We start from the raw sequence: 24255 nt of genomic DNA on the forward strand, positions 1-24255 counted from the left end.
GATGAGAAATGGAGAAGAAGTAACAAGTCGGTCTAATTTCTGTGTTCTGGGGATTGCTGGGTTTAGTGTCCTTAGAGGTGAGGCTCTTTGTTGTCCGTTCTTTTTGTATGTTCTCGATATTATTCCAGTCATGTATATTCGAATCTCAAACTAATTGTTTATATTTGTTGTTAAAACAAAAACTATTCCCCCCTCGGAAGAATTTTGTGGGGGGAGGGGGGAATTTCAAGACAAGATCGTTGGTGGGAGGAATTCCCCCCGTCCCCCCGGGATTCCGCACCCTAGTTTGGAACATTTATGTTACATATTATGCTGTTCATTAAATCACATTTTTGTAATCTGTAATTTTAAGGCAGTATATTGTTTGAAATAAAATATTCCAAACCATTTCAAAGGTAGAGTTACAAGTATTGTCAACTGACCCCGAACATATAGTCAACTCACTCCACATACAGGTTGAATTGACAATTGTCACTCTTCAAAAAAATAAAATAAAATAACATAAAATAAAAAAAGCAATAATTTTACAAGTTTTTTGGAGCATGGTGAATTAAAAATTTGTAGTGGTTGAGGAAAATACATATATTGCTCGTACGATTTCATCAATAGTATATCTTAATTTTTAAAAGCTGCAAAAATTTAAACATAAAAACATGGTCAAGTACGATTTGATGTTGCTCTTAAAGTAGGGTGACCATAATATTTTGACCCAAAGGTCACCCCTTGATTACAAGGCGACGACGCTACCACTGCGCCATTTTTTTTTATTTTTAAAGGAAATACCCCCTACACGGAGGTATCCCCCACCATTCACTCTTTTTCTCACTTTTACACTTTTCAATTCTTACATTTTCTTTGTTTCTTATCAACTGGACGAACACAAATACCCATGCCTTACCCGGGACTAGAACCCAGAACCCCTGGCGTTGTAGCGCGCTCTGCTAACCACTTCGCCACGGAGGTCGACACGCCATCGGGGAGGCCCACACACTGTACTCGTTATTTCAAAAGTGGTAATGGAAATTGCCACAAGCGAAGTTGAAATATTTAAAAAAAAAAAAGTTTTTTTGAGAACTGAATATAAAAATTCAGGCGCCAGTTGAAAATGCCTACATTTTACATTCCCAATTTCGCCTTCAAATAAACACTCAAAGAACCTGTTAATTGCATAGGAAAGGCAACCTTACTTTCGAGTAAAAGATTCCGAAGAACTTTGCGGTGGCGTAAACGCATCACCCATCCCGTCTCTTCACCCCACCCCTAACAGCGGTGCTTGGAAGGGAACCAGCGAAAAAGAAAGCCCTTGCCATTGGTAACAGCCTTGCTGGGATACAAGAGATCTGACCAATAAGGACGTTTGAAAACCACGTGACTGTCACCGAAAGAGCTCTCCCCCCAATTTGTGCTGGAAACAGCAAAAGAAGACGGCCGCGCCATCTACTGGCCACCGATGGAAATGCAATTTCAAAGCGCAGCGAGGTTTAAATGTAGCTTCCACTTCTATTCCCTAACTATTCTATGATGATATGATGAAATTTATGAATGGACACTCACAAACAGCAATGCCCAGGCCGGGATTCGAACCCGGTATCCCTGGCGTCGTAGCATTTAAAAGTTAAATTGTTTAACATTTTACACATACATACGAACATGGGTCAACGATAATATTTAATTATTATTATTAAATAATAATAATAATTCTTTAGATGAAGGAAAAAAATGGGCGGAAAAGGGAAATTTTACCCCTTGAAAAGGGAAATTGTGCTTACAGATTGTGGCAACACTGTATGGTAGGGTAGCGAAACAGTGGCGGAAGATTGTGGTGTTGAATCTGTGCTGTGTTATGTTTGTGTTTTCTCGCCAAGCTGAAGCCCGGGATTATCTATCTATTATAATTTATGAAAGCCTCGTTTCTTTGGTTGAATTTTTAATCTTAAGTTTTCAATTAAGTAATGAAAAGATTTTGAGGTTAGTGGCCTTGTAAAAAATGGTATAATTAAATAGTACACTTATGTTCCCATAAGAGCTTCTTATTTTTTTTGTTCAAAAAACGTTAGGTTAGATGTGCTACGTAGATATATACAATTGTTCACTTATTTACTCCCTTAATTTAAAAAATGTTTCCATTTTCGGTATAATTACATAATACCGGGAGTATCTCCGATTGCTTTCAAATTTGGTATACTCATTAATTTTGACATCAAAATCACGAATATGCAGTTAAAAATTGGCGGTCACGTTTAGAAAATGCGAAATACCGTGCATACATTACCGCTATGTTGTCGATACTAATGGCCGGCATGTTTGATGATGTGAACAAATAAAGTTCGCTATCAGTTCCATGGAGCGATGCTTACATGTGACAATATGGCGTCTTCAGTAAATGTGGAAAACATACTTGCTGCACGAACCATTCACGCAAGGTTAGGTTATGTTAGATGATAACAGTTTGTTATATCGGAGACAGGTTTCTTCATTTGGTATAACAGAAGAATAACAGTTCGTTATATCGGAGATACATTTCTTCATTTGATATGACTGAAGATAAAGGGACCCCTGTCCGATTTTCTTTATATTTGGCATACTTACTAATTGAGGCCTGCTAATGACGAATCTGAAGTTAAAATTTGTCGGAACCATTGACGTGTTGTTAGGTTAGTTTCGGTTAGGTTAGGCAAAAATAGTTAAAATTTTGTGTCGTGGTAGTATCAGGATCTAGAAATTGCAAAATAATTGTGAACGATTGACGTGTGGTTAGGTTAGGCAAACGTAGTTAAAATTTGGTGTCGTGGTAGCATCAGGAATATGTATATTTACTTGTGAAATGAAAAAATTCTCGAATATTGACAGTTTCCATTCAGAAAACTAACGCTTTATTTTCACTTATTTTGCAATTTTTAGACGTTTCCGACAACTTTTAACTTCAGATTCGTGATTAGGAGTCCTCAATTAGTGAGTATGCCAAATATGAAGAAAATCTGAGAGGTGTCCGGTCATCTTCAGTCGTTCCTTTCATTTTTACACAAGAAACTACTTACGGAAATTAGTTTCTCTAAGGTTTCTAACATTCGTCGAGATATTTTCTTTCATCGTGGAATCTATTTGACCGGGATGTCATGTATTTTGCAGAAGAAAATCTCACCGACGCACAATTGACATTGCTTTCCTACGTAAACCGGATGCTCCATACGTTTGATGACGGAACCCCCTGTCAGTGTTTTCAACCCCTTTTTTTAACTATTCTTACCTAACCTTATCGGAATTGGTTTGTGGGACTCTCCGTGAATGGTTCGTAGGGCTATCCGTCAGCTACCCGTGCATAAGTGCAATTTGCACATGACGAACACGATGGTAGGTATTTTTTGGTGAATAAGGTTGGAAACACTGCATACCGACAATGCTGGTCAACGTGTGCCCGCCATATTGTGTGTTAGGGAAGCAAAAAAAAGAAATAACAAAAACTACTCTCTATGTGAAAAATTGTGTTTGTTTTCGTGTAAAAGGCATAATGACACCTTGAAGTACGTTCAGCAATACACAATTCGTAAATACGAACCATGAGAAACCCAAAATATCTGATTTTAATGTGTCTCCGATATAACGAACTGTTACCAGGTTAGGCAATCATAGTTAAAATTCACTGTATTCATAAACATAGTTTTCGAACGTTAATCATAGCAAGAAGTTGTTGTTTCCTTCATAAATCACCGGTGTTTACTTCGTTCACGGACCCCCTTATTTCTACTTATTTTGCTTTTTCTAGACGTGACCGCCAATTTTTAACTGCAGATTCGTGATTAGGATGCCAAAATTAGTGAGTATACTGAATTTCAAAGCAATTGGAGATACTCCCGGTACTCTGTAATTGCTCCTCATTTTCCACCTGCCTATGCCGACCCCTGTGGCAGAGTAGTTAGCACATCGTGCTACGGTGCCAGTGGTCCCTGGTTCGAATACCGGCCGCCTGCTCATGGATGTTTGAGAATGTCCATTCATCAATTTCATCATATCATTAGTCATCCCCATCTTCGCAAAAAGCCATGTAAAATAAAGCGTATCAATCAATCATTTCCCATCTACAGTCTCTCTACCACTGCCAACTCTTAACTCTTTCGCTGCGGAATTCTCTGGCACACAATATCCCTTGGCTGCGTAATTAAATTTGAAAAAATATTTTTTTATAAACAAATAGTTTTCACAATTACATTGCGTTATATATGAGAGAGAACTTACAAAATTCATTCTTGCACTGGAATACCATTCTGTAGTCCCTGGTGGTATGATATTTTGAAAAATTTTGAAATTTTGAAAAAAAAAAATTAGAAAGAATAATTTTAAAAAATTACATTTCAAAATATGTTATAGAGAAATTACAAAAGTCATTCCTTGCACTGGTAAACCATTCTGTAGTCCCTGATGGTATGTTATTTCTCAAAACATGGGATGACACAGAGTGGTGGAGCGGCGTGGAAATTCGTAAGTAGTATCAAGATACTGGGTGGTGAAAACTTCAGTTTGTTCTGCTGTGTGTTCAAATACTGAGCGGGGGAAATATTTGATAAAACAAGAAAATGGTGTGCTAAATACTGTACTGTCACCAAGTAACTTAGCACTTGCCTGTGTCGAACTTCCCGCACCTAGATCAATGCTGCTTTGCACTCTGCTCCATGATGTTATGGACGGCGGTACAAATTCTTCATCAGACACTACACAATCACTGTCACCAATTGAAGTCTCATAAAAACTGTCGCTATTATCGTCACAATTTAATTCACCTTCTGATTCAACAGTTGAGTAACATCATTATCAGACAAGTGTTGATGACTTGACGAAGCCATGTTGTTTACATTCGAACATGCATTTGAAACTGACATGTCAGAGCACTCAACGCTCGTATTCTAAACGGAGGCGTAATTAGCGACATCATACGGATATAAACAAAACTACAAGTTCAAATAGTTCCAAATAGTATCTACAGATGTCTGAAGGCTACTAAAAGCGACGTACTGTGGAAATGCGACACCCGCAGCAAGTGGAAGTATGAACTCGCAATAATGCGACTTCCGCAGAGCAAGGCACCTGGCGTGCTGTGCATAAATGCGACGACCGCAGCGAAAGAGTTAACAAACAAGTTTCCGTGGTCACAAAATTTCCAGCAACCACTTATGATCCCTCAGTACTAAAGAAACAAATCAAATGCGAATACATAATTCGTCACAATGAAGTAGTATACTTGATTTTTATGTACAAGAAAAATGTAATATCGGCTTAGGTGCATTTTTTTAGGGTGGCTACTGACCGGGAAGTATGCGTGGATTATTGTCTCCGGGAATTCTGTGTGAATTTTTCTCTGTAGACGTGAAAAATTGCTATTAATCCAAATCCCATTGAATTTATAAATGTCCTGAGGCAAGTTTTTGACTGTTTATTTTTCATCTTTTATCGCGGAAGGAAATTATAGCTGCATGGAAATAGAAAACAGAATTCTCTCAATCTGTATACTTCATTAATGTCTTTTGCAGAACAATCTATGTGACAGATGGAAGATTATTGCAAGATAAAATATCTTGCAGATGATTAGGTAAATGTGAGTTTGAAATTTTTTTACAATTGTCTATTTTTTATGGCTCTCCCCGATAATGTGGCAACGTCGTTGCCATCAAGGGGTTCCTGGTTAATACCCGGTGGAGGCACATAGCACAGTGGTTCCGATCACAGTTTATACTGTAGGTTGAGTCTTGACTAGCTTAAAGTGGGTAAAGTGAACTTACAACAAATACAATCTGGTAAAACTTCAGTATGGTCCCAACACCTCTCACTAGTTCCTTTCGTCATTTTTAACATTCGTGCTTACCTATTCTGCATGACGAAAGATTCTTCAAGGTGGTATTTTGCTTTTTTCACGAAAGTAATTTCAATTTGTGACATGAGGAGTAATTATTGTTGTTCCTTATTTTGCTTCCATAAGACACAATATGGCGACAGCTTGACTAGCGTGGTACATCATCATTGGGTATGCAGTGTGTCCAACCTTGTCAACTGAAAAATCCCCACGAACCATGCACGCTTAGCCCCACAAACCATTCACGGATAGCCCCAATTCATGAATAGCCCCACAAACCATGCTCTGCAAGGTTAGGTTTGGTTACGTTAGGCAAACATAGTTAAAATTGTCATCTTCTTGCAAAAAACTGCATGGTTGGAAACACTGACAGGGAGTTACGTCATCAAACATTCACAACATTTGGTTTACGTAGTGCAAGGAAATGAAAGGAACAAAAATTGTGCGTCAGAGAGATATTTCTGTTCAAAAATACATGATTTCCCGCTGAAATAGATTCCACGATGAAAGAAAATACCTCCACAAACTTCTAAATGCTACAGAAACTCATTTCCGTAAGTAGTTTCGTGTGTGAAAATGAAGAAACCCGTTGCGACCATATCCAAGTTTTACCAACAATCTTTTGCCGGTCCCTGTAGCAGAGTGGTTAGCACATTATCCTATGACGCCAGGGGTCCCGGGTTTGAATCCTGGCCTGGGCATAGATATTTGTGAGTGTCCATTCATCATATCATCACTCATCCCCATCTTCACAAAGTACCAAAAGTTGCACAAAAAGCGAAGTAAAATAAAGCAAATCAAATTAACAATTTTTCGTAGAGTCCCCTCCGATGGCGCAGTAGTAGTGTCATCGCCTTCTAGTCAAGGGGTCCCAGGTTTAATACCCAGGCACATAGTGGTACAGATCCCACTTTAAACTGTAGGTCCAGTCCCGATTAGCCTCTCTGTGCATAAAGTGGACAAAGATTGAACAATTCAATCAATCAATTTTATATCTCGTTATTTGTAACTTGTGTTTGTAGATGTATTTCAAGTCTGAGTATGTGAAATGGCAAATGTAAACTCCGCATCTTAAATTGAATATTTTGAATTGAATTAGAATTTATTTTTGTATAGATTGGAATCTCACAGACCATTTTATTGGTAATATATTTGTGTGTGTGTGTGGTGAGAGGCGGTAATTCATCAAATTGAAATAGAGAAAACATCTGCTTTTATTCTTGAATTTTTGGAAAGTTCTCCTTGAAAACTGGGAATTATAATTGCATAGCCTCTCTGTGCATAAAGTGGACAAAGATTGAACAATTCAATCAATCAATTTTATATCTCGTTATTTGTAACTTGTGTTTGTAGATGTATTTCAAGTCTGAGTATGTGAAATGGCAAATGTAAACTCCGCATCTTAAATTGAATATTTTGAATTGAATTAGAATTTATTTTTGTATACATTGGAATCTCACAGACCATTTTATTGGTAATATATTTGTGTGTGTGTGTGGTGAGAGGTGGTAATTCATCAAATTGAAATAGAGAAAACATCTGCTTTTATTCTTGAATTTTTGGAAAGTTCTCCTTGAAAACTGGGAATTATAATTGCATTTTATCATGGTCCAAGATTCTTAAACTTGCAACCCTGTTTTTGCACTTCATTCTGAACAAATAAATGCTTCAATTTATGAACTGTTATTTTTAATTCAGGTATACTTCCATCAGTCAGAAAATCAAGAATAAAAGTGAAATATGAGTAAAAGGAGAAGGACTTCTTCGGTGGCAAGTCGTCAAGATGAGGATTCCATGGATGTGGAGAGCCATCCTGAGCCAGCTAAAAGGAAAAAGAAGTTGGATCCTGTAAGTCTTTGTACCACCACCATATACTATTAGCATTTGTTTATTTTTCACTTACCTATGATAAAGGTATGTTAACTGATCCTAATATTTAAAGATTTTTGGCAAGTATTATAGGATATTAGGAAGTGCTTTATATTGGTGGAAAGGATTGTGAAAGTAAGTTTGAAGCTTGAATTATGATAACATATTGCGGCTGGGTGCATATTACTCACTATATAATATAACAATACTAAAGATGGTATAAAGTTAGTTCAAAGAACTACTTGCGTAAGTGAGTATGCAATTGTTGAAGAACGACATTTCAGAGTACAACTGCCCCTTCATCAGGTTTATAATTCTTTTTAAGCACTAAAACATAATGCTGCGTTATAAAGTGTAATATGACGATTAGGTAGAGGGTTGGGTTTAAAACACTTAAAAACTGTCCTTCACATATTTCAGTTTAAAAACCTTAAAAGACCCATTAAAACCGAAAACACCCATATCCATTAAGATCCCTTAGAAGCAGGAACTCGTAAAAAATATAAAAACATGCACGATTGAACAGCTAGCACTTGTGAAACAACTTCAATCGGAGAAGAGGTGAAAGCTAGTTCCCCTCTATCTCTTTCCTACTCCCCCTCCATTTACGTCACCATTCCAGTGCGAACGTACATTCTGCACCGGCAGCTCTGACGACTTCTGAAGTAACATGTAATCCAAAGTTAGGTTTGTTTTTGTTGCTTTGTCCCACTTTTTGAAAAGCCTCGCCCATCCCTCTTCCAAAGTCTTAGTGAATAGGATTAATGAAGTGAACAATCCCACCCAGTTCAGTGTCAAAAACTTGTTGAAAGTTAAGAAATTAATTGAGAACATAGAAATTGAGAAAGAGGATGAAATTAGCAGCTTTAACGTGGTGAATTTGTACCCAGAGGGAAAGCAGCCGATTGTCTACAGAGATGGCTATTAGAAAAAGGGGTTGATATATTAATAGCTTGGGAATATGTTAGATGGTTTACACTGGTAACTGGATATAACATTTTCTATGTGAATGATCGGATTTATAGATAGAAGGAAGGGCTAGCAATGCACAACCCGGTCTCCGGTATTGTATCCAGCATCTTCATGCACTATATAGAAAAGATGGCTCTGTTGCAAACGGGGGTTAATATCAAATTTTACGGGAGGTGCATGATGATATACTAATTATAGGAAAGAAAGGAGAGCTTAATAATATAGTATTACAAAATTGGATAAGGTAATAAAGACAGGTGTGTATCATAAACGGTTAGCCGGGGGCATGTAACAGTTGGGCTGAAAAGTTCGTAGGCTGACTCATAGATGGTGTTACTAGAATTAAATCCATGTGATTTTTACTTAGTACTAACCTTCAAAAGATACGTGTATAAATTTCACAGCTGCCGGATAATTAGTTCATGAGATATAGCATTGTGAGTGAAGCAGCTTTTGTTATTGTGAAAAAATGGATAAAGAATTTCGTGTGTTAATAAAGCATTGCTTTTTGGCTAAAAAAAATACTGTTGAAGCCAAGGCTTGGCTTGATAAACATTATTCAGACTCTGCACCAGGAAAATCAACCGTTGAGAAGTGGTTTGCTAAATTTAATCAAGGCGAAATGAGCATCGAGGACGATGCATGCAGTGGACGCCCCAAAGAGGCTGTTACCGACGAAAACATCAAAAAAGTCCACAAAATAATTTTAAATGATCGTAAAGTGAAGTTGATCGAGATAGCTGAGATTATTACATAGCGTTGTTGGAGCGTTTAAAGGATGAAATCACGAAAAAAAGGCCCCATTTGAAGAAGAAAAAAGTGCTGTTTCATCAAGACAATGCACCGTGTCACAAATCAATGAAAACGTTGGCAAAATTATATGAATTAGACTACGAATTGCTTCCCCATCCACCATATTCTCCAGATCTGGCCCCCAGTGACTTTTTCCTGTTTGCAGACCTTAAAAGAATGCTCGCTGGAAAGAAATTTAGCACTGATGATGAGGTAATCGCCGAAACTGAGGCCTATTTTGAGGCTAAAGAGAAATCGTACTATAAAAATGGCATCGAAAAATTGTATGACCGCTATAATCGTTGTATCGCCCTCAAAGGCAACTATATTGAATAATAAAATCGAATTTTGTCAAAAAAATATTTTTTACTATGTTAGCCTACGAACTTTTCAGCCCAACTGTTACATAAATAAAGAATCAGAACATCTCTGGAAAATAAAAACAAATGTTTTTCTTAATTTCTTCATTCGAGCAGGAAGATTATGCAACAAAGAGGATGAAAAATAATAGGAAGTAGAATGGATTATTGAGGTGGGAAGAAAGAATGGGTTCACCAAACATGAATTGAATATAATAGCTGGCAAAGCACAGAAAATTATCAAAAGAGAGACAAATGTAGACACGAATGAGAAAAACAGGAAACATGATAATGACATTAGAGAAGGGGTCTCCAAAACAGGGCTATCGGAACATATAATCAGGAGCAGGCATAATGTTATCAGAAAAGAAAGGATTAAATTGAATAGAAATGTTTACGAGGCTGCAAATATTTGCATGGGGAGAAATTTAAAACTTAATCGGGACGATGGTAATTTGGAAGAGGGGTTAGTGAGGCTTTTCAAAAAGTGGGACAAAGCAACGAAAAAAGAACCTAACATTGGATTCCATGTTACTCCGGAAGTCGTTAGAGCTGCCAGTGTACAATGTGAGTTCGTGCTGGAATGGTGACGTAAATGGAGGGAGAGTAAGAAAGGGATAGAGGGGAAGTAGCTTTCACATCTTCTCTGATTGAAGTTTTCACCAGTGCCAGCTGTGCAATCATGCGTGTTTTTATCTTTTTTACGAGTTCCTGTTTCTAAGGGATCATAATGGATATGGGTGTTTTCAGTTTTAATGGGTCTCTTAATGTCCTGAATATCGGGCCTCCCCGATGGCGTAGAGGTAATGACGTCTCCTTGTAATCAAGGTGTCCCGGGTTCGATGCCCAGTGAAGGCAAATGGCACAGTGGTTCGGATCCTACTTTAAACTGTAGGTCCAGTCCCGATTACCCTTCCCATGCATAGAGTGGACTTAAAACAACAAATCAATCAATCATAATGTCTTGAATATCAGCTCTTGGTACTGCAAATACAGAATTGAATGAATTTCTAAACAACCTATCAACCAGAATTTTTAAGTAAACAAAACAAATGCAATATATTGATTCACAGACTCTTCTGAAGCCTTAATATTATAACAGAATTCTTTAAAATGAAATACCTTGACTATATTTACACAAAAAAACTAAATTTGAAAATTAGCATGGAAACAGACTAGGGATGGCCAAACGGATCCGGATCCAAAAGTTACGGATCTGGATCTGGACCTGAAAATTCCGGATGCGGGTCTGAAAGTTTTGGATTTGGATCCAGATCTGAGAGTTCCGGATCTGGATCCAGATCTGGTTTCAAAAATTCCGGATCCGAGAGTTTCGTATCTCAATCCCATTATAATATTACCACACCTTAAAAGGTATTATGATCTTCGATTACAAATAAATTTTTCATTAGTTAGTCCTACAAGAATTTTTTTCAAGTGTTGTTCCTAAAATACTTTGCTACGCATCGGCTAACACACTCGTGTACAAAAATAATCTTACTTGTTTAACATAAAATGTCAGAGGTGATTTTGTAAATGCCATTGAAACGAATATGTATTCATTCGAATGTATTGGAAATGAAAACACACATAAATGTGAGACAGTCCATTCCAGGATGAAACCTTTAACACATATAACAAGATAGAAATGTTATACAAAAATTATACAATTGTTCTACAGTTACAGTTTTACAAATTAAAATAAAACATTATAATATATGCAGTGTTATATAATTACAAAGTGTAAGACTAAAAAGGAAGGTAGGTTATCTAAGTGTCCCCCTCCAATTTCCATGAAACTTGGCAGGTGTATAATGGGGCCCAATGGAAGAAATATGTGTTTTTTTGTTTCAGCTAAAAAACTGTTTTAGGGGGCAAAACCCCCTCAAATGTCAAGATGAAGACAAATTGAAGTAAGGATCTGACCTCTGTGTCCCCCTCCGATTTTCATGAAACTTGGCAGGTGTATAGAGGGACCCAAAGGAAGAAATACGTGTTTTTTTTTGTTTCGGCTAAAAACTGTTTTAGGGGGCAAAACCCCCTCATATATCAAGATCAGGACAAATTGACGTGGGGGTTATCTGACCCCTGTGTCCCCCTCCGATTCCCATGAAATTTGACAGGTGTATAGAGAGGCCCTATGCCCCCTGTTTCTTCCTATGCCATATTTACGTGGTTTCGGGTTCAGATCCCCACTTGGGGGGTCTTATACACCTGCCAAGTTTCATGGAAATCGGACGTGGAGACTTAGACCTTCCTTGTAAGTGTATTAATTAATTACAAATCTCGCACACACACTATATATAACCTAATTTATATCCTCACGTGCAACATCTGTGGGAGCTTCTACCTGGGGGAAACATCCACAGCCCTGAACCTCCGCATCAACAACCACCGTTCCTCTACCTAAAACCTGGACTTTGCTGTTGCCATTCACACCAATCACCACAATATTCCTTTTAATGACTGCTTCCAGGTAGTGATCGTCCACTCCTTGCCCCAATCCACCAACACCTCAATACGTAGAAGATGGGAGAGGGCCTACATATCGACCATGAATGCAACCACACCTCCAGGCCTCAACAAGGCCACCCAGTAACGCCCCTCATCCCCTATCCTCACCCTCACCACCCCTTTTTCCCAACCAACCCCCCCCCCCACCACTCACAGTTTTCGACAAGCCAGGCGAAAGAACCAAAATTTTTTTTTTGTGGTACTGTCAACCCTTTTTTTGTTCTTCGGGATCTGGCAACACTGCAGGTCATGCTTACTCTTCCCTCTAGTCGCTTAGTTATACAATGTCTCTCTACTCCTGAAGATGTGATACACCATCACGAAAATTTGAATTTTTTCTTTGTCCGGTGATTGTTTCCTCTCTCTCCTCTTTCACTTTATATATATATATATATATATATATATATATATAAATCAAATAAGGTAAAAGGAAACACTCACCGGACAGTAGGAAAATTCAAAATTTTCGCTAATTTATAGCATCATCGGTGTGAGAAGAAACAGAGGGCGTCTTCTGTTTCTTCTCACACCGATGATGCTATAAATTAGCGAAAATTTTGAATTTTCCTACTGTCCGGTGAGTGTTTCCTTTTACCTTATTTGATTTTTACTTAGCCCTTTTGGCCCTCCTTGCTTTTATCCATTATATATATATATATATATATATATATATATATATATATACAAATAATGAAGGAGACAGTAAACACTTACCACACGAATAGAAATAATTCAATATTTCGCGATCTGAGTCACATTTTCAAGAAGGTAGATAAAAGATCGACGACACTGTGAGTAGAGGCACAGAATACTGACCGTAGCGTCTCTACGGTCAGTGTTGCCAGAAACAGTTGAAAGGAAACACGAAATACTTTAGCCAGTGTTTACTGTAAGGTGGGTGGGTAGTTTTGGGGAGGAGAGGGAAGAGTTACTGGTTGGCTAGGTTGAGTCCGAGGGGTATAGTGGCGTGCATGCCTGCTATATAGGCCCTTTCCCATCGCCTACGGAAAGATGTGTCAGAGCGGGGGGGTAAAAGGTGGATGATGGCAACACGGAAGCAGTTATTGAAGGTGGTGTTATGGCTGTTGGTGTGGATGGCAACTGTGAAATCGGAGTTTTGGGTGGAGTAACGGTGATTATTTATCCTTAGATTCAAGGGGGTGGAGGTTTCGCCTAGGTAGAAGTTGCCGCAGATTTGACAGATGAGGGTGTAAATTAGGTTGGATGAGTGGCTGGTGCCCTTAGGGTGAAGGGTGAACTCACCTGCCGCTGTAGGGATCAGGAGGGTGGGGGAGGTGATGAGTATGGGGCAGGTCTTGCATCTGGGTTTGTTGCACCTGTGGGCTGGGGGAAGGGGTGCAGAAGGGGAGGGGGTGTTTCGGACCAAGATGTTTTGGAGGTTGGGGGGGCGACAGAAGACGACCCTAGGTTTTTCCCGAAAGATGTCTCTGGTCTCGGGATCACTGTGCAGGATGGGGAGGAGGGAGTGGAGGGTATGTCTGATTTTCGTAATGTGAGGGTGGTATTGGGTGATCAGAGTTGGAGGGTTGGTTTTGGGTTGTTTGGTGCGGTTGTGGGAGTTAGCTCTAGTGATTTGTTTGTTGATGAGGGTGGAGGGGTAGCCACGGTTGGTTAGGGCTTGGTGCAGGCGTAGGTTGTAGTTTTGGCGGGATGAGGGGGATGAGTTGAGGTGCTGGCCTCTGAGGACAAGGGAAAATGGGATGGCTTTTTTGGTGTGGTAGGGGTGTGAGCTGGAGTAGTGGAGATACTGGAGGTGGTTGGTTGGTTTGATATGTATGGATGTTTCCAAGTGGTCTCCCGCAATGTGGATGTCCACATCGAGGAAGGTCACTTGGTCTTTGGAGTGGAACCAGGTGAATTTGAGGGTGGTGAACTCATTTAGTTGGTTTAGGAATGTTGTGAGGGAGGGTTCGCCATGTGTCCAGAGGAGAAAAATGTCATCAATGAATCTTAGCCAGAGGAGTGGTTTCAGTTGCTGGGGGTCAAGGAATTCCTGTTCCAGCCTGCCCATGAACAGGTTGGCATAAGAGGGGGCCATGCGGGTACCCATAGCTGTGCCGCATATCTGCAGGTAATGTTGGTCACCGAAGCAGAAGTTGTTGCAGGTAAGTACAAGGTTGGCTAGTTGTATCAGGAAGTGAGTGCTGGGATTGTGGGGTTTGGGTCGGCTGTTAAGGAATGATTCCGTGGCACGGAGGCCATGGGCATGGGGAATATTTGTGTAAAGGGATGTGACATCAACTGTTGTGAGGATGGTGTTGGGTGGTAGGGATGGTAAGTTTTGGATGATGTTGAGGAAGTGGTTGGTGTCACGGAGGTAGGAGGGCAGGGCTTGGACGAGGGGTTGGAGGTGAGAGTCTAGAAAGGCTGAAATGCGTTCAGTGGGTGAATTGTAGCTGGACACAATGGGTCTCCCGGGGTTGTTAGGTTTGTGAATTTTCGGGAGGAGGTAGAAATTGGGGGGTGCGGGGGTTGTCAGGTATGAGTGAGGAGATGGTGGAATTGGATAGGCCTTCAGGGGGTCCTCGGGAGAGGACAAAATCCCGAATTTTGTCTAGGTGTGTGGTAGATGAATCAACCGTGGTGGGCTTGTAGGTCGATGAATCAGAGAGTTGACGGGAGGCTTCCGCCACGTAGTCAGAGGAGTTCATGACTACTGTGGTGGACCCTTTATCAGCGGGGAGGATTTTGATGTCTGGGTTGTTGTGGAGGGACCGGAGGGCTTGGTGCTGGGCTGGGGTTAGATTGTGGTGGGAAGAGGGGTTTTGGAGGTATGTACTGTCGGAAACATTGTTGACAACAGAGGTGATGTATCTTTCGAGGGGGTGGTTGTTGGGAAGGGAGGGGGGATCATGGGGGGAAGGGGGGCAGAATTGGAGGAGACTGGGATGTATGTCAGAAGGATTAGCTTTGGAGGGGGGAATCTTGGCCCAAAAGTATGTCCACCTAAGTCTGCGGGCGAAAGTTTGTATGTCAAATAATAGCCGGAAATTGTTAGGGGTGGAGGCTGGGGAGAAGGTAAGACCTTTGGAAAGTATATATATATATATATATATATATAAAAATCAAATAAGGTAAAAGGAAACACTCACCGGACAGTAGGAAAATTCAAAACTTTCGCTAATTTATAGCATCATCGGTGTGAGAAGAAACAGAAGACGGAACCGGAAGTTGGGGTCCTGCAGAGTTGCCAGGTCCCCATTGAAGAAGAAGCGGTGCGTAGAACGAAAAAAACACTGTTTCGTCACCAGGCTCGTCGTAAACTGTGAGTGGGTAGGATGAGTTGGGAGGGAGGGCGGGAGGGTGGGTGAGGGTTGGGCATTACTGGGTGGCCTTGTTCAGGCCAGGTGGAGTGGTTGCACTCATGGCCGATATATAGGCCCTCTCCCATCTTTTGCGAACAGAGGTGTTGGCTGGTTGGGGTAGGAGGTGGATGATCGCTACCCGGAAGCAGTCGTTGAAACTGATGTTGTGGTGGTTGGTGTGGACGGCGACAGTGAAGTCCAGGTTGTGGGTGGAGGAGCGGTGGTTATTGATGCGGAGGTTGAGGGCCGTTGATGTTTCCCCCAGGTAAAAATCACCACAGATGTTGCAGGTGAGGATGTAGATAAGGTTTGAGGCATGGCAGGTCCCTTTGGGATGCAGGGTAAATTTGCCAGTGGCCGTGTGCACCTGGAGGGTGTGAGAAGTGATGAGGATGGGACAGGTCTTGCACCTGGGTCGGTTGCATTTATGGGCAGGGGGGTGTTGGATGTGTGGTGAAGGAGTGTTGTGGACCAGGATGTTTTGGAGGTTAGGGGGGCGTTTGAAAACCACCCTGGGTTTGTCGGGAAATATGTTTTTGGTTTCGGGATCACTGTGGAGGATTGGGAGAAGAGAGTGCAGTGTGTGCCTGATTTTGTTGAGGTGGGGATGATATTGGGTGATGAGTGCAGGTGGGTTGGTGGCAGCAGGTTTCTTGGTGGTAGTGGTATGTGAGGCAGCTCGTGATATTTGCTTGGTGACCAGGATGGAGGGATATCCACGGTTAACCAGGGCCTGGTGTAGGCGGAGGTTATAATTCTGGCGGGAGGTGGGTGAAGTGTTCAGGCGCTGTCCCCTGAGGGCCAGAGAGAATGGAATTGCTTTTTTGGTGTGGAACGGGTGGGAGCTGGAGAAGTGTAGGTATTGCATGTGGTTGGTGGGTTTTATGTGGATGGAGGTAGTCAGGTGTCCTCCCTCGATGTGCACGTCCACATCCAGGAAGGTGATCTGGTTGGGGGAGTGTGTCCAGGTGAATTTTAGGGAACGGAAGTGGTTAAGTTGGTCCAGGAAGGCTGACAGGGATGGTTCTCCATGTGTCCAGAGCATGAAGATGTCGTCGTCGCAACAACCACAACATCAAAATCCTCCCAGCTGACAAGGGGTCCACCACGGTGGTCTTGAACTCTCAAGACTACCTGGCGGAAGCCAACCGCCAGCTGGCTGACCCCTCCACCTACAAACCCACCACAGTTGACCTATCCGCCGAACACCTCACCAAAATCCGGGACTTCATCCACACCCGCGGCCCACCTGAAGGCCTAACAGCTCGTACCACCGCCATGTTAATACCCGACAATCCCCGCACCCCCACCTTCTATCTATTGCCCAAAATCCACAAACCTGGCAACCCTGGCAGACCCATTGTGTCCAGCTATAACTCACCTACAGAACGAATCTCAGCCTTTGTTGACTCCCATCTCCAGCCTCTTGTGAAAGCTCTGCCCTCCTACCTCCGTGACACCAACCACTTCCTCCAGAAAATCAGCACCCTCCCACCATTGCCCCCAAATACCATCCTTGCCACCATTGATGTCACCTCCCTCTACACCAACATACCTCACTCCCATGGCCTTCGCTCCATAGAATTCTATCTCAATAGCAGACCCAAACCTCACAACCCCAGCACCAACTTCCTGACCCACCTAGCCCACCTTGTCCTCACTTGTAACAACTTCACCTTTGAAAACCAAAATTTCCTACAGATCCGAGGTACAGCCATGGGTACCAGAATGGCCCCATCCTATGCAAACCTCTTCATGGGTCAACTAGAGCAAGAGTTTTTGGCTACCCAACCTTTCCAACCCCTCCTCTGGCTCCGCTTCATCGACGACATCTTCATGCTCTGGACACATGGAGAACCATCCCTGTCAGCCTTCCTGGACCAACTTAACCACTTCCGTTCCCTAAAATTCACCTGGACACACTCCCCCAACCAGATCACCTTCCTGGATGTGGACGTGCACATCGAGGGAGGACACCTGACTACCTCCATCCACATAAAACCCACCAACCACATGCAATACCTACACTTCTCCAGCTCCCACCCGTTCCACACCAAAAAAGCAATTCCATTCTCTCTGGCCCTCAGGGGACAGCGCCTGAACACTTCACCCACCTCCCGCCAGAATTATAACCTCCGCCTACACCAGGCCCTGGTTAACCGTGGATATCCCTCCATCCTGGTCACCAAGCAAATATCACGAGCTGCCTCACATACCACTACCACCAAGAAACCTGCTGCCACCAACCCACCTGCACTCATCACCCAATATCATCCCCACCTCAACAAAATCAGGCACACACTGCACTCTCTTCTCCCAATCCTCCACAGTGATCCCGAAACCAAAAACATATTTCCCGACAAACCCAGGGTGGTTTTCAAACGCCCCCCTAACCTCCAAAACATCCTGGTCCACAACACTCCTTCACCACACATCCAACACCCCCCTGCCCATAAATGCAACCGACCCAGGTGCAAGACCTGTCCCATCCTCATCACTTCTCACACCCTCCAGGTGCACACGGCCACTGGCAAATTTACCCTCCATCCCAAAGGGACCTGCCATGCCTCAAACCTTATCTACATCCTCACCTGCAACATCTGTGGTGATTTTTACCTGGGGGAAACATCAACGGCCCTCAACCTCCGCATCAATAACCACCGCTCCTCCACCCACAACCTGGACTTCACTGTCGCCGTCCACACCAACCACCACAACATCAGTTTCAACGACTGCTTCCGGGTAGCGATCATCCACCTCCTACCCCAACCAGCCAACACCTCTGTTCGCAAAAGATGGGAGAGGGCCTATATATCGGCCATGAGTGCAACCACTCCACCTGGCCTGAACAAGGCCACCCAGTAATGCCCAACCCTCACCCACCCTCCCGCCCTCCCTCCCAACTCATCCTACCCACTCACAGTTTACGACGAGCCTGGTGACGAAACAGTGTTTTTTTCGTTCTACGCACCGCTTCTTCTTCAATGGGGACCTGGCAACTCTGCAGGACCCCAACTTCCGGTTCCGTCTTCTGTTTCTTCTCACACCGATGATGCTATAAATTAGCGAAAGTTTTGAATTTTCCTACTGTCCGGTGAGTGTTTCCTTTTACCTTATTTGATTTTTACTTAGCCCTTTTGGCCCTCCTTGCTTTTATCCATTATTATCCACTTTTGGTATGAATCCTTTCACGTATAACTCCTATCAACTGAACCGCCTGCGATCTCTTATTGTTTCCTACACCAAAGCTACGTCCCATGCACGCTTCCTGCACTCATGTTTGATATTAGGCCTAACACCCAAAAGCCTCACACCCAAACTGCCGTTTTCCGCCATGCCCCCAAGCATAAAACCCACGATTTTCCCACTAGCGAGAAATTTCGCTATTGAACTTACCCACGCCATGTACCGATCCCAGCTAAATCGCGCCCGAGAACTGTCCATTTCTATTCAATCCCTTACCAAAATCCTGTTGCTGACCCCAGGTAACCACCATCACAAAATAGACTCCTTCTGGCACACCGCCCATTCCATTGCCAGTGATCTTAACACTAAACACCTCCAAAAACTCTCCAATCTCTGCCGTCAAGCTTTTCAGACTGGCTGCACCCTTCCCCTTCCACTGCCGCCCAATTTCAGTCCCACACCAACATGCCCGCTATTACCCGACCCCCCTCTACCATTGCCCACCCCTCCCACACCACCACAGACCCCCCCTGAAAACCAAAACTGCACTCCCATACATCGCACCTTGGGAAACAACCAGTCCACGGACAAACCCACCCCTACCAGATCCATGAACACCAATGACCCTAACCCACTCAAAAACAACCAGACTGTACTCAATTTATCCAGCCATAAACTGAGCACTGATGAAATAGCCGTTTTATCCAAAGGCCTCACCTTCTCCCCCACAACTCCCCCCAACCAATTCCGCCTACTTTTTGACATACACACATTTGCTCGCAGCCTCCGATGGCAACATTTCTGGGCTAAAAATCCCTCACTCCAAACTACTACCAGTGAAACCCACCCGAGCCTCCTTCAATTTAGCCCCCCCTCCTCCCAAGATCCACCCCCCCTGCCCACCAACCACCCCTTGGAAAGATACATCACTGCCGTCATTTCCACCACCTCTGACAGCTCATTCTTAAATAACTTTCACAACCAACCTAACCTAAATCCCCCCCAACAGAAAGCTCTCAGAGACCTCCGCAACAACCACAACATCAAAATCCTCCCAGCTGACAAGGGGTCCACCACGGTGGTCTTGAACTCTCAAGACTACCTGGCGGAAGCCAACCGCCAGCTGGCTGACCCCTCCACCTACAAACCCACCACAGTTGACCTATCCGCCGAACACCTCACCAAAATCCGGGACTTCATCCACACCCGCGGCCCACCTGAAGGCCTAACAGCTCGTACCACCGCCATGTTAATACCCGACAATCCCCGCACCCCCACCTTCTATCTATTGCCCAAAATCCACAAACCTGGCAACCCTGGCAGACCCATTGTGTCCAGCTATAACTCACCTACAGAACGAATCTCAGCCTTTGTTGACTCCCATCTCCAGCCTCTTGTGAAAGCTCTGCCCTCCTACCTCCGTGACACCAACCACTTCCTCCAGAAAATCAGCACCCTCCCACCATTGCCCCCAAATACCATCCTTGCCACCATTGATGTCACCTCCCTCTACACCAACATACCTCACTCCCATGGCCTTCGCTCCATAGAATTCTATCTCAATAGCAGACCCAAACCTCACAACCCCAGCACCAACTTCCTGACCCACCTAGCCCACCTTGTCCTCACTTGTAACAACTTCACCTTTGAAAACCAAAATTTCCTACAGATCCGAGGTACAGCCATGGGTACCAGAATGGCCCCATCCTATGCAAACCTCTTCATGGGTCAACTAGAGCAAGAGTTTTTGGCTACCCAACCTTTCCAACCCCTCCTCTGGCTCCGCTTCATCGACGACATCTTCATGCTCTGGACACATGGAGAACCATCCCTGTCAGCCTTCCTGGACCAACTTAACCACTTCCGTTCCCTAAAATTCACCTGGACACACTCCCCCAACCAGATCACCTTCCTGGATGTGGACGTGCACATCGAGGGAGGACACCTGACTACCTCCATCCACATAAAACCCACCAACCACATGCAATACCTACACTTCTCCAGCTCCCACCCGTTCCACACCAAAAAAGCAATTCCATTCTCTCTGGCCCTCAGGGGACAGCGCCTGAACACTTCACCCACCTCCCGCCAGAATTATAACCTCCGCCTACACCAGGCCCTGGTTAACCGTGGATATCCCTCCATCCTGGTCACCAAGCAAATATCACGAGCTGCCTCACATACCACTACCACCAAGAAACCTGCTGCCACCAACCCACCTGCACTCATCACCCAATATCATCCCCACCTCAACAAAATCAGGCACACACTGCACTCTCTTCTCCCAATCCTCCACAGTGATCCCGAAACCAAAAACATATTTCCCGACAAACCCAGGGTGGTTTTCAAACGCCCCCCTAACCTCCAAAACATCCTGGTCCACAACACTCCTTCACCACACATCCAACACCCCCCTGCCCATAAATGCAACCGACCCAGGTGCAAGACCTGTCCCATCCTCATCACTTCTCACACCCTCCAGGTGCACACGGCCACTGGCAAATTTACCCTCCATCCCAAAGGGACCTGCCATGCCTCAAACCTTATCTACATCCTCACCTGCAACATCTGTGGTGATTTTTACCTGGGGGAAACATCAACGGCCCTCAACCTCCGCATCAATAACCACCGCTCCTCCACCCACAACCTGGACTTCACTGTCGCCGTCCACACCAACCACCACAACATCAGTTTCAACGACTGCTTCCGGGTAGCGATCATCCACCTCCTACCCCAACCAGCCAACACCTCTGTTCGCAAAAGATGGGAGAGGGCCTATATATCGGCCATGAGTGCAACCACTCCACCTGGCCTGAACAAGGCCACCCAGTAATGCCCAACCCTCACCCACCCTCCCGCCCTCCCTCCCAACTCATCCTACCCACTCACAGTTTACGACGAGCCTGGTGACGAAACAGTGTTTTTTTCGTTCTACGCACCGCTTCTTCTTCAATGGGGACCTGGCAACTCTGCAGGACCCCAACTTCCGGTTCCGTCTTCTGTTTCTTCTCACACCGATGATGCTATAAATTAGCGAAAGTTTTGAATTTTCCTACTGTCCGGTGAGTGTTTCCTTTTACCTTATTTGATTTTTACTTAGCCCTTTTGGCCCTCCTTGCTTTTATCCATTATATATATATATATATATATATATATATATATATATATATATATATATATATATATATGTGTGTGTGTGTGTGTGTGTGTGTGTGTGTGTGTGTGTGTGTGTGTGTGTGTATGTATATTATATATATATATGTATATTAGCAGGTAACAATATGTTATAAACACATTCTTACTTTCCAAAGAAGCGCATGTGGGATGGCAAAACGGATCCGGATCCGAAAATTTTAGGATCCGGATCTGGCCATCCCTAAAACAGACTTGATCCCAGTGTCTATATATCTATATAATGGAGCAAAAACAGGATTTAAGAAAATAAACAAATCTCCAGACTTTAATGCAACAATATCTTTCTTTTGTTTTCTGCAGCTCTTGTGGAGACTCTTTCGCACAATAATGTACTTAAACATCCATTTTTTCCTGTCTTCTCATTTACTTTAACAAGACTTATTTTTCACAACCTTCAAATTAATATTGTGGGGTGTAAGGGGTGAGCCTTCTACGTAGTACACCCTGGACTGCATCTTACAGACTAACGAAGCTCTGGCATCTGGACCTACTGGTGCTGAGTGCCCCTTTACAGCCTCAACTTTTAACCAAGGTAAAAATATTTTCACTGCAGTTAGTCAACCAACAAAGTGAAATGGTCAACATGTTGTTCTTTTGGGATTTACAGAGCTGTCCTGTCATGGCTCTATGAGCGTCCCACAATTGGCAGAAGTGGGGTACGGTTGGTGGACTACTATGTGATCCTCCCAGCTAGATCCGAGTGATCCGCTGACCAATGACAGGTGCGGTCGTCCATTCATTATGGGGAGGGGGGGTTAGGTGTAGAGCTGACAACTCTGCACTGTAAAGAGACATGTCAAGAAACAGCAATATGAGGCTATGGATGTTCCCAAGGTAAAATATTCCAGAGGTAAAATAGTCTCCCATTCGGATCTCCGGACAGGGACTACTTTGGGAAGTCCCTGGCCTAAGGATAAGATCTACATTTGGAATAAGGATATTAAATTAGGCACTTGGAATGTTCTGAGCCTTTACCGGCCTGGGGCATTTCAGTGTACAGTTAATGAGGTAGTTAAGTATAAATTAGATGTAGTAGCTGTCCAGGAAGTTAAGTGGCCAGGAGAAGGGAATTGTAAAACTAAAAATTATACTTTTTTCTATGGTGGAACTGAAAATCATAATTTTGGAACAGGCTTCTTCATAAATAATAGAATTATCTGCTCTTAAAACAGTAGAATTTATTAATGATAGGATATCATATGCAGTTTTACAGGGTAGGTGGGGTAAAATTATTTTAATAAACATACATGCACCAACGGAAGATAAAGATGATAATATTAAAGATGAATTTTATGCAGAGTTAGAACAGGTCTTTGATAAATTTTCCCAGTATGATATGAAAATTCTGTTAGGTGACTATAATGCACAGATTGGTAAAGAAGAGACATTTAAACCCACGCTTGGTAGAGAATGTCTTCAAAGTAATGATAATGGTATAAGATTGATTACTTTTGCAACCTCAAAGAATTTAATTGTGAAAAGTACCACTTTTAAACATAAAGATATCCTTAAATATACCTGGTCTTCTCCAGATGGTAAAACTCGTAATCAGATAGATCATATTCTCATCGATAAGAGAAGGCATACTAGTATAATTGACGTTTGTTCACATAGAGGTGCTGACTTTGCCAGTGACCATTATTTAGTAATTGCTAAATTAAGAGAGAGACTCGCAGTGATAAATCATAAGCAACAAAATCTAAAAGTTCTAAAATTTGATACAGGAAAATTTGCTGATCAAAGAATTAAGAAAGATTACCAAATTAAACTGTCAAATAGATTCGATGTTTTGCAGGATTTAAATGATGATCAAAATATAAATGAAACAGACGTAAATAAGAATTGGGAGCACATATGTAATGCAATAGAATCAGCAGCTAAAGAAAGTATAGGATACCATAAACCAAGAAAAAGTAAGCCATGGTTTGATAACGAATGTTATAAACTAATAGAAATAAGGAATCAGGCTAGACTTAGGTGGTTAAATAACTCTGATGATACAAATCTAAGCAATTATAATAGAATAAAGCAAGAAGTTAACTGCACGTTTAGAAGTAAAAAAAGAGATTACTTGAAAAGTAAAATTAACGAAATGGAAACAAACAGCAAAAACAAAAATAGCAGAGATTTATATAAACGTGTAAATGAATTGAGAAAGGAGTGGCAACCTAAAGTAAACGTGATAAAAGATAAAAACGGT

The 24255-nt window shown here is 42.6% G+C and overlaps 1 protein-coding gene across 1 annotated transcript in view; it reads left to right on the forward strand.

Annotated features, from left to right (window-relative positions):
- The first annotated feature begins 1832 nt into the window (after window positions 1–1832).
- polybromo (protein) overlaps window positions 1833–24255 on the forward strand; it is a 149900-nt gene continuing 127477 nt past the window's right edge. Inside the window, exons 1-2 of the mRNA XM_083118454.1 lie at window positions 1833–1968; window positions 7541–7690. Coding sequence (XP_082974580.1) covers window positions 7583–7690 — 108 coding nt within the window. The 5' untranslated portion in view covers window positions 1833–1968; window positions 7541–7582. The remainder of the gene's footprint in view (window positions 1969–7540; window positions 7691–24255) is intronic.

This window comes from Lepisma saccharinum, chromosome 3 (assembly GCF_977018435.1).
Source record: "Lepisma saccharinum chromosome 3, izLepSacc3.1, whole genome shotgun sequence".
In the NCBI taxonomy this organism is placed as follows: domain Eukaryota; kingdom Metazoa; phylum Arthropoda; class Insecta; order Zygentoma; family Lepismatidae; genus Lepisma; species Lepisma saccharinum.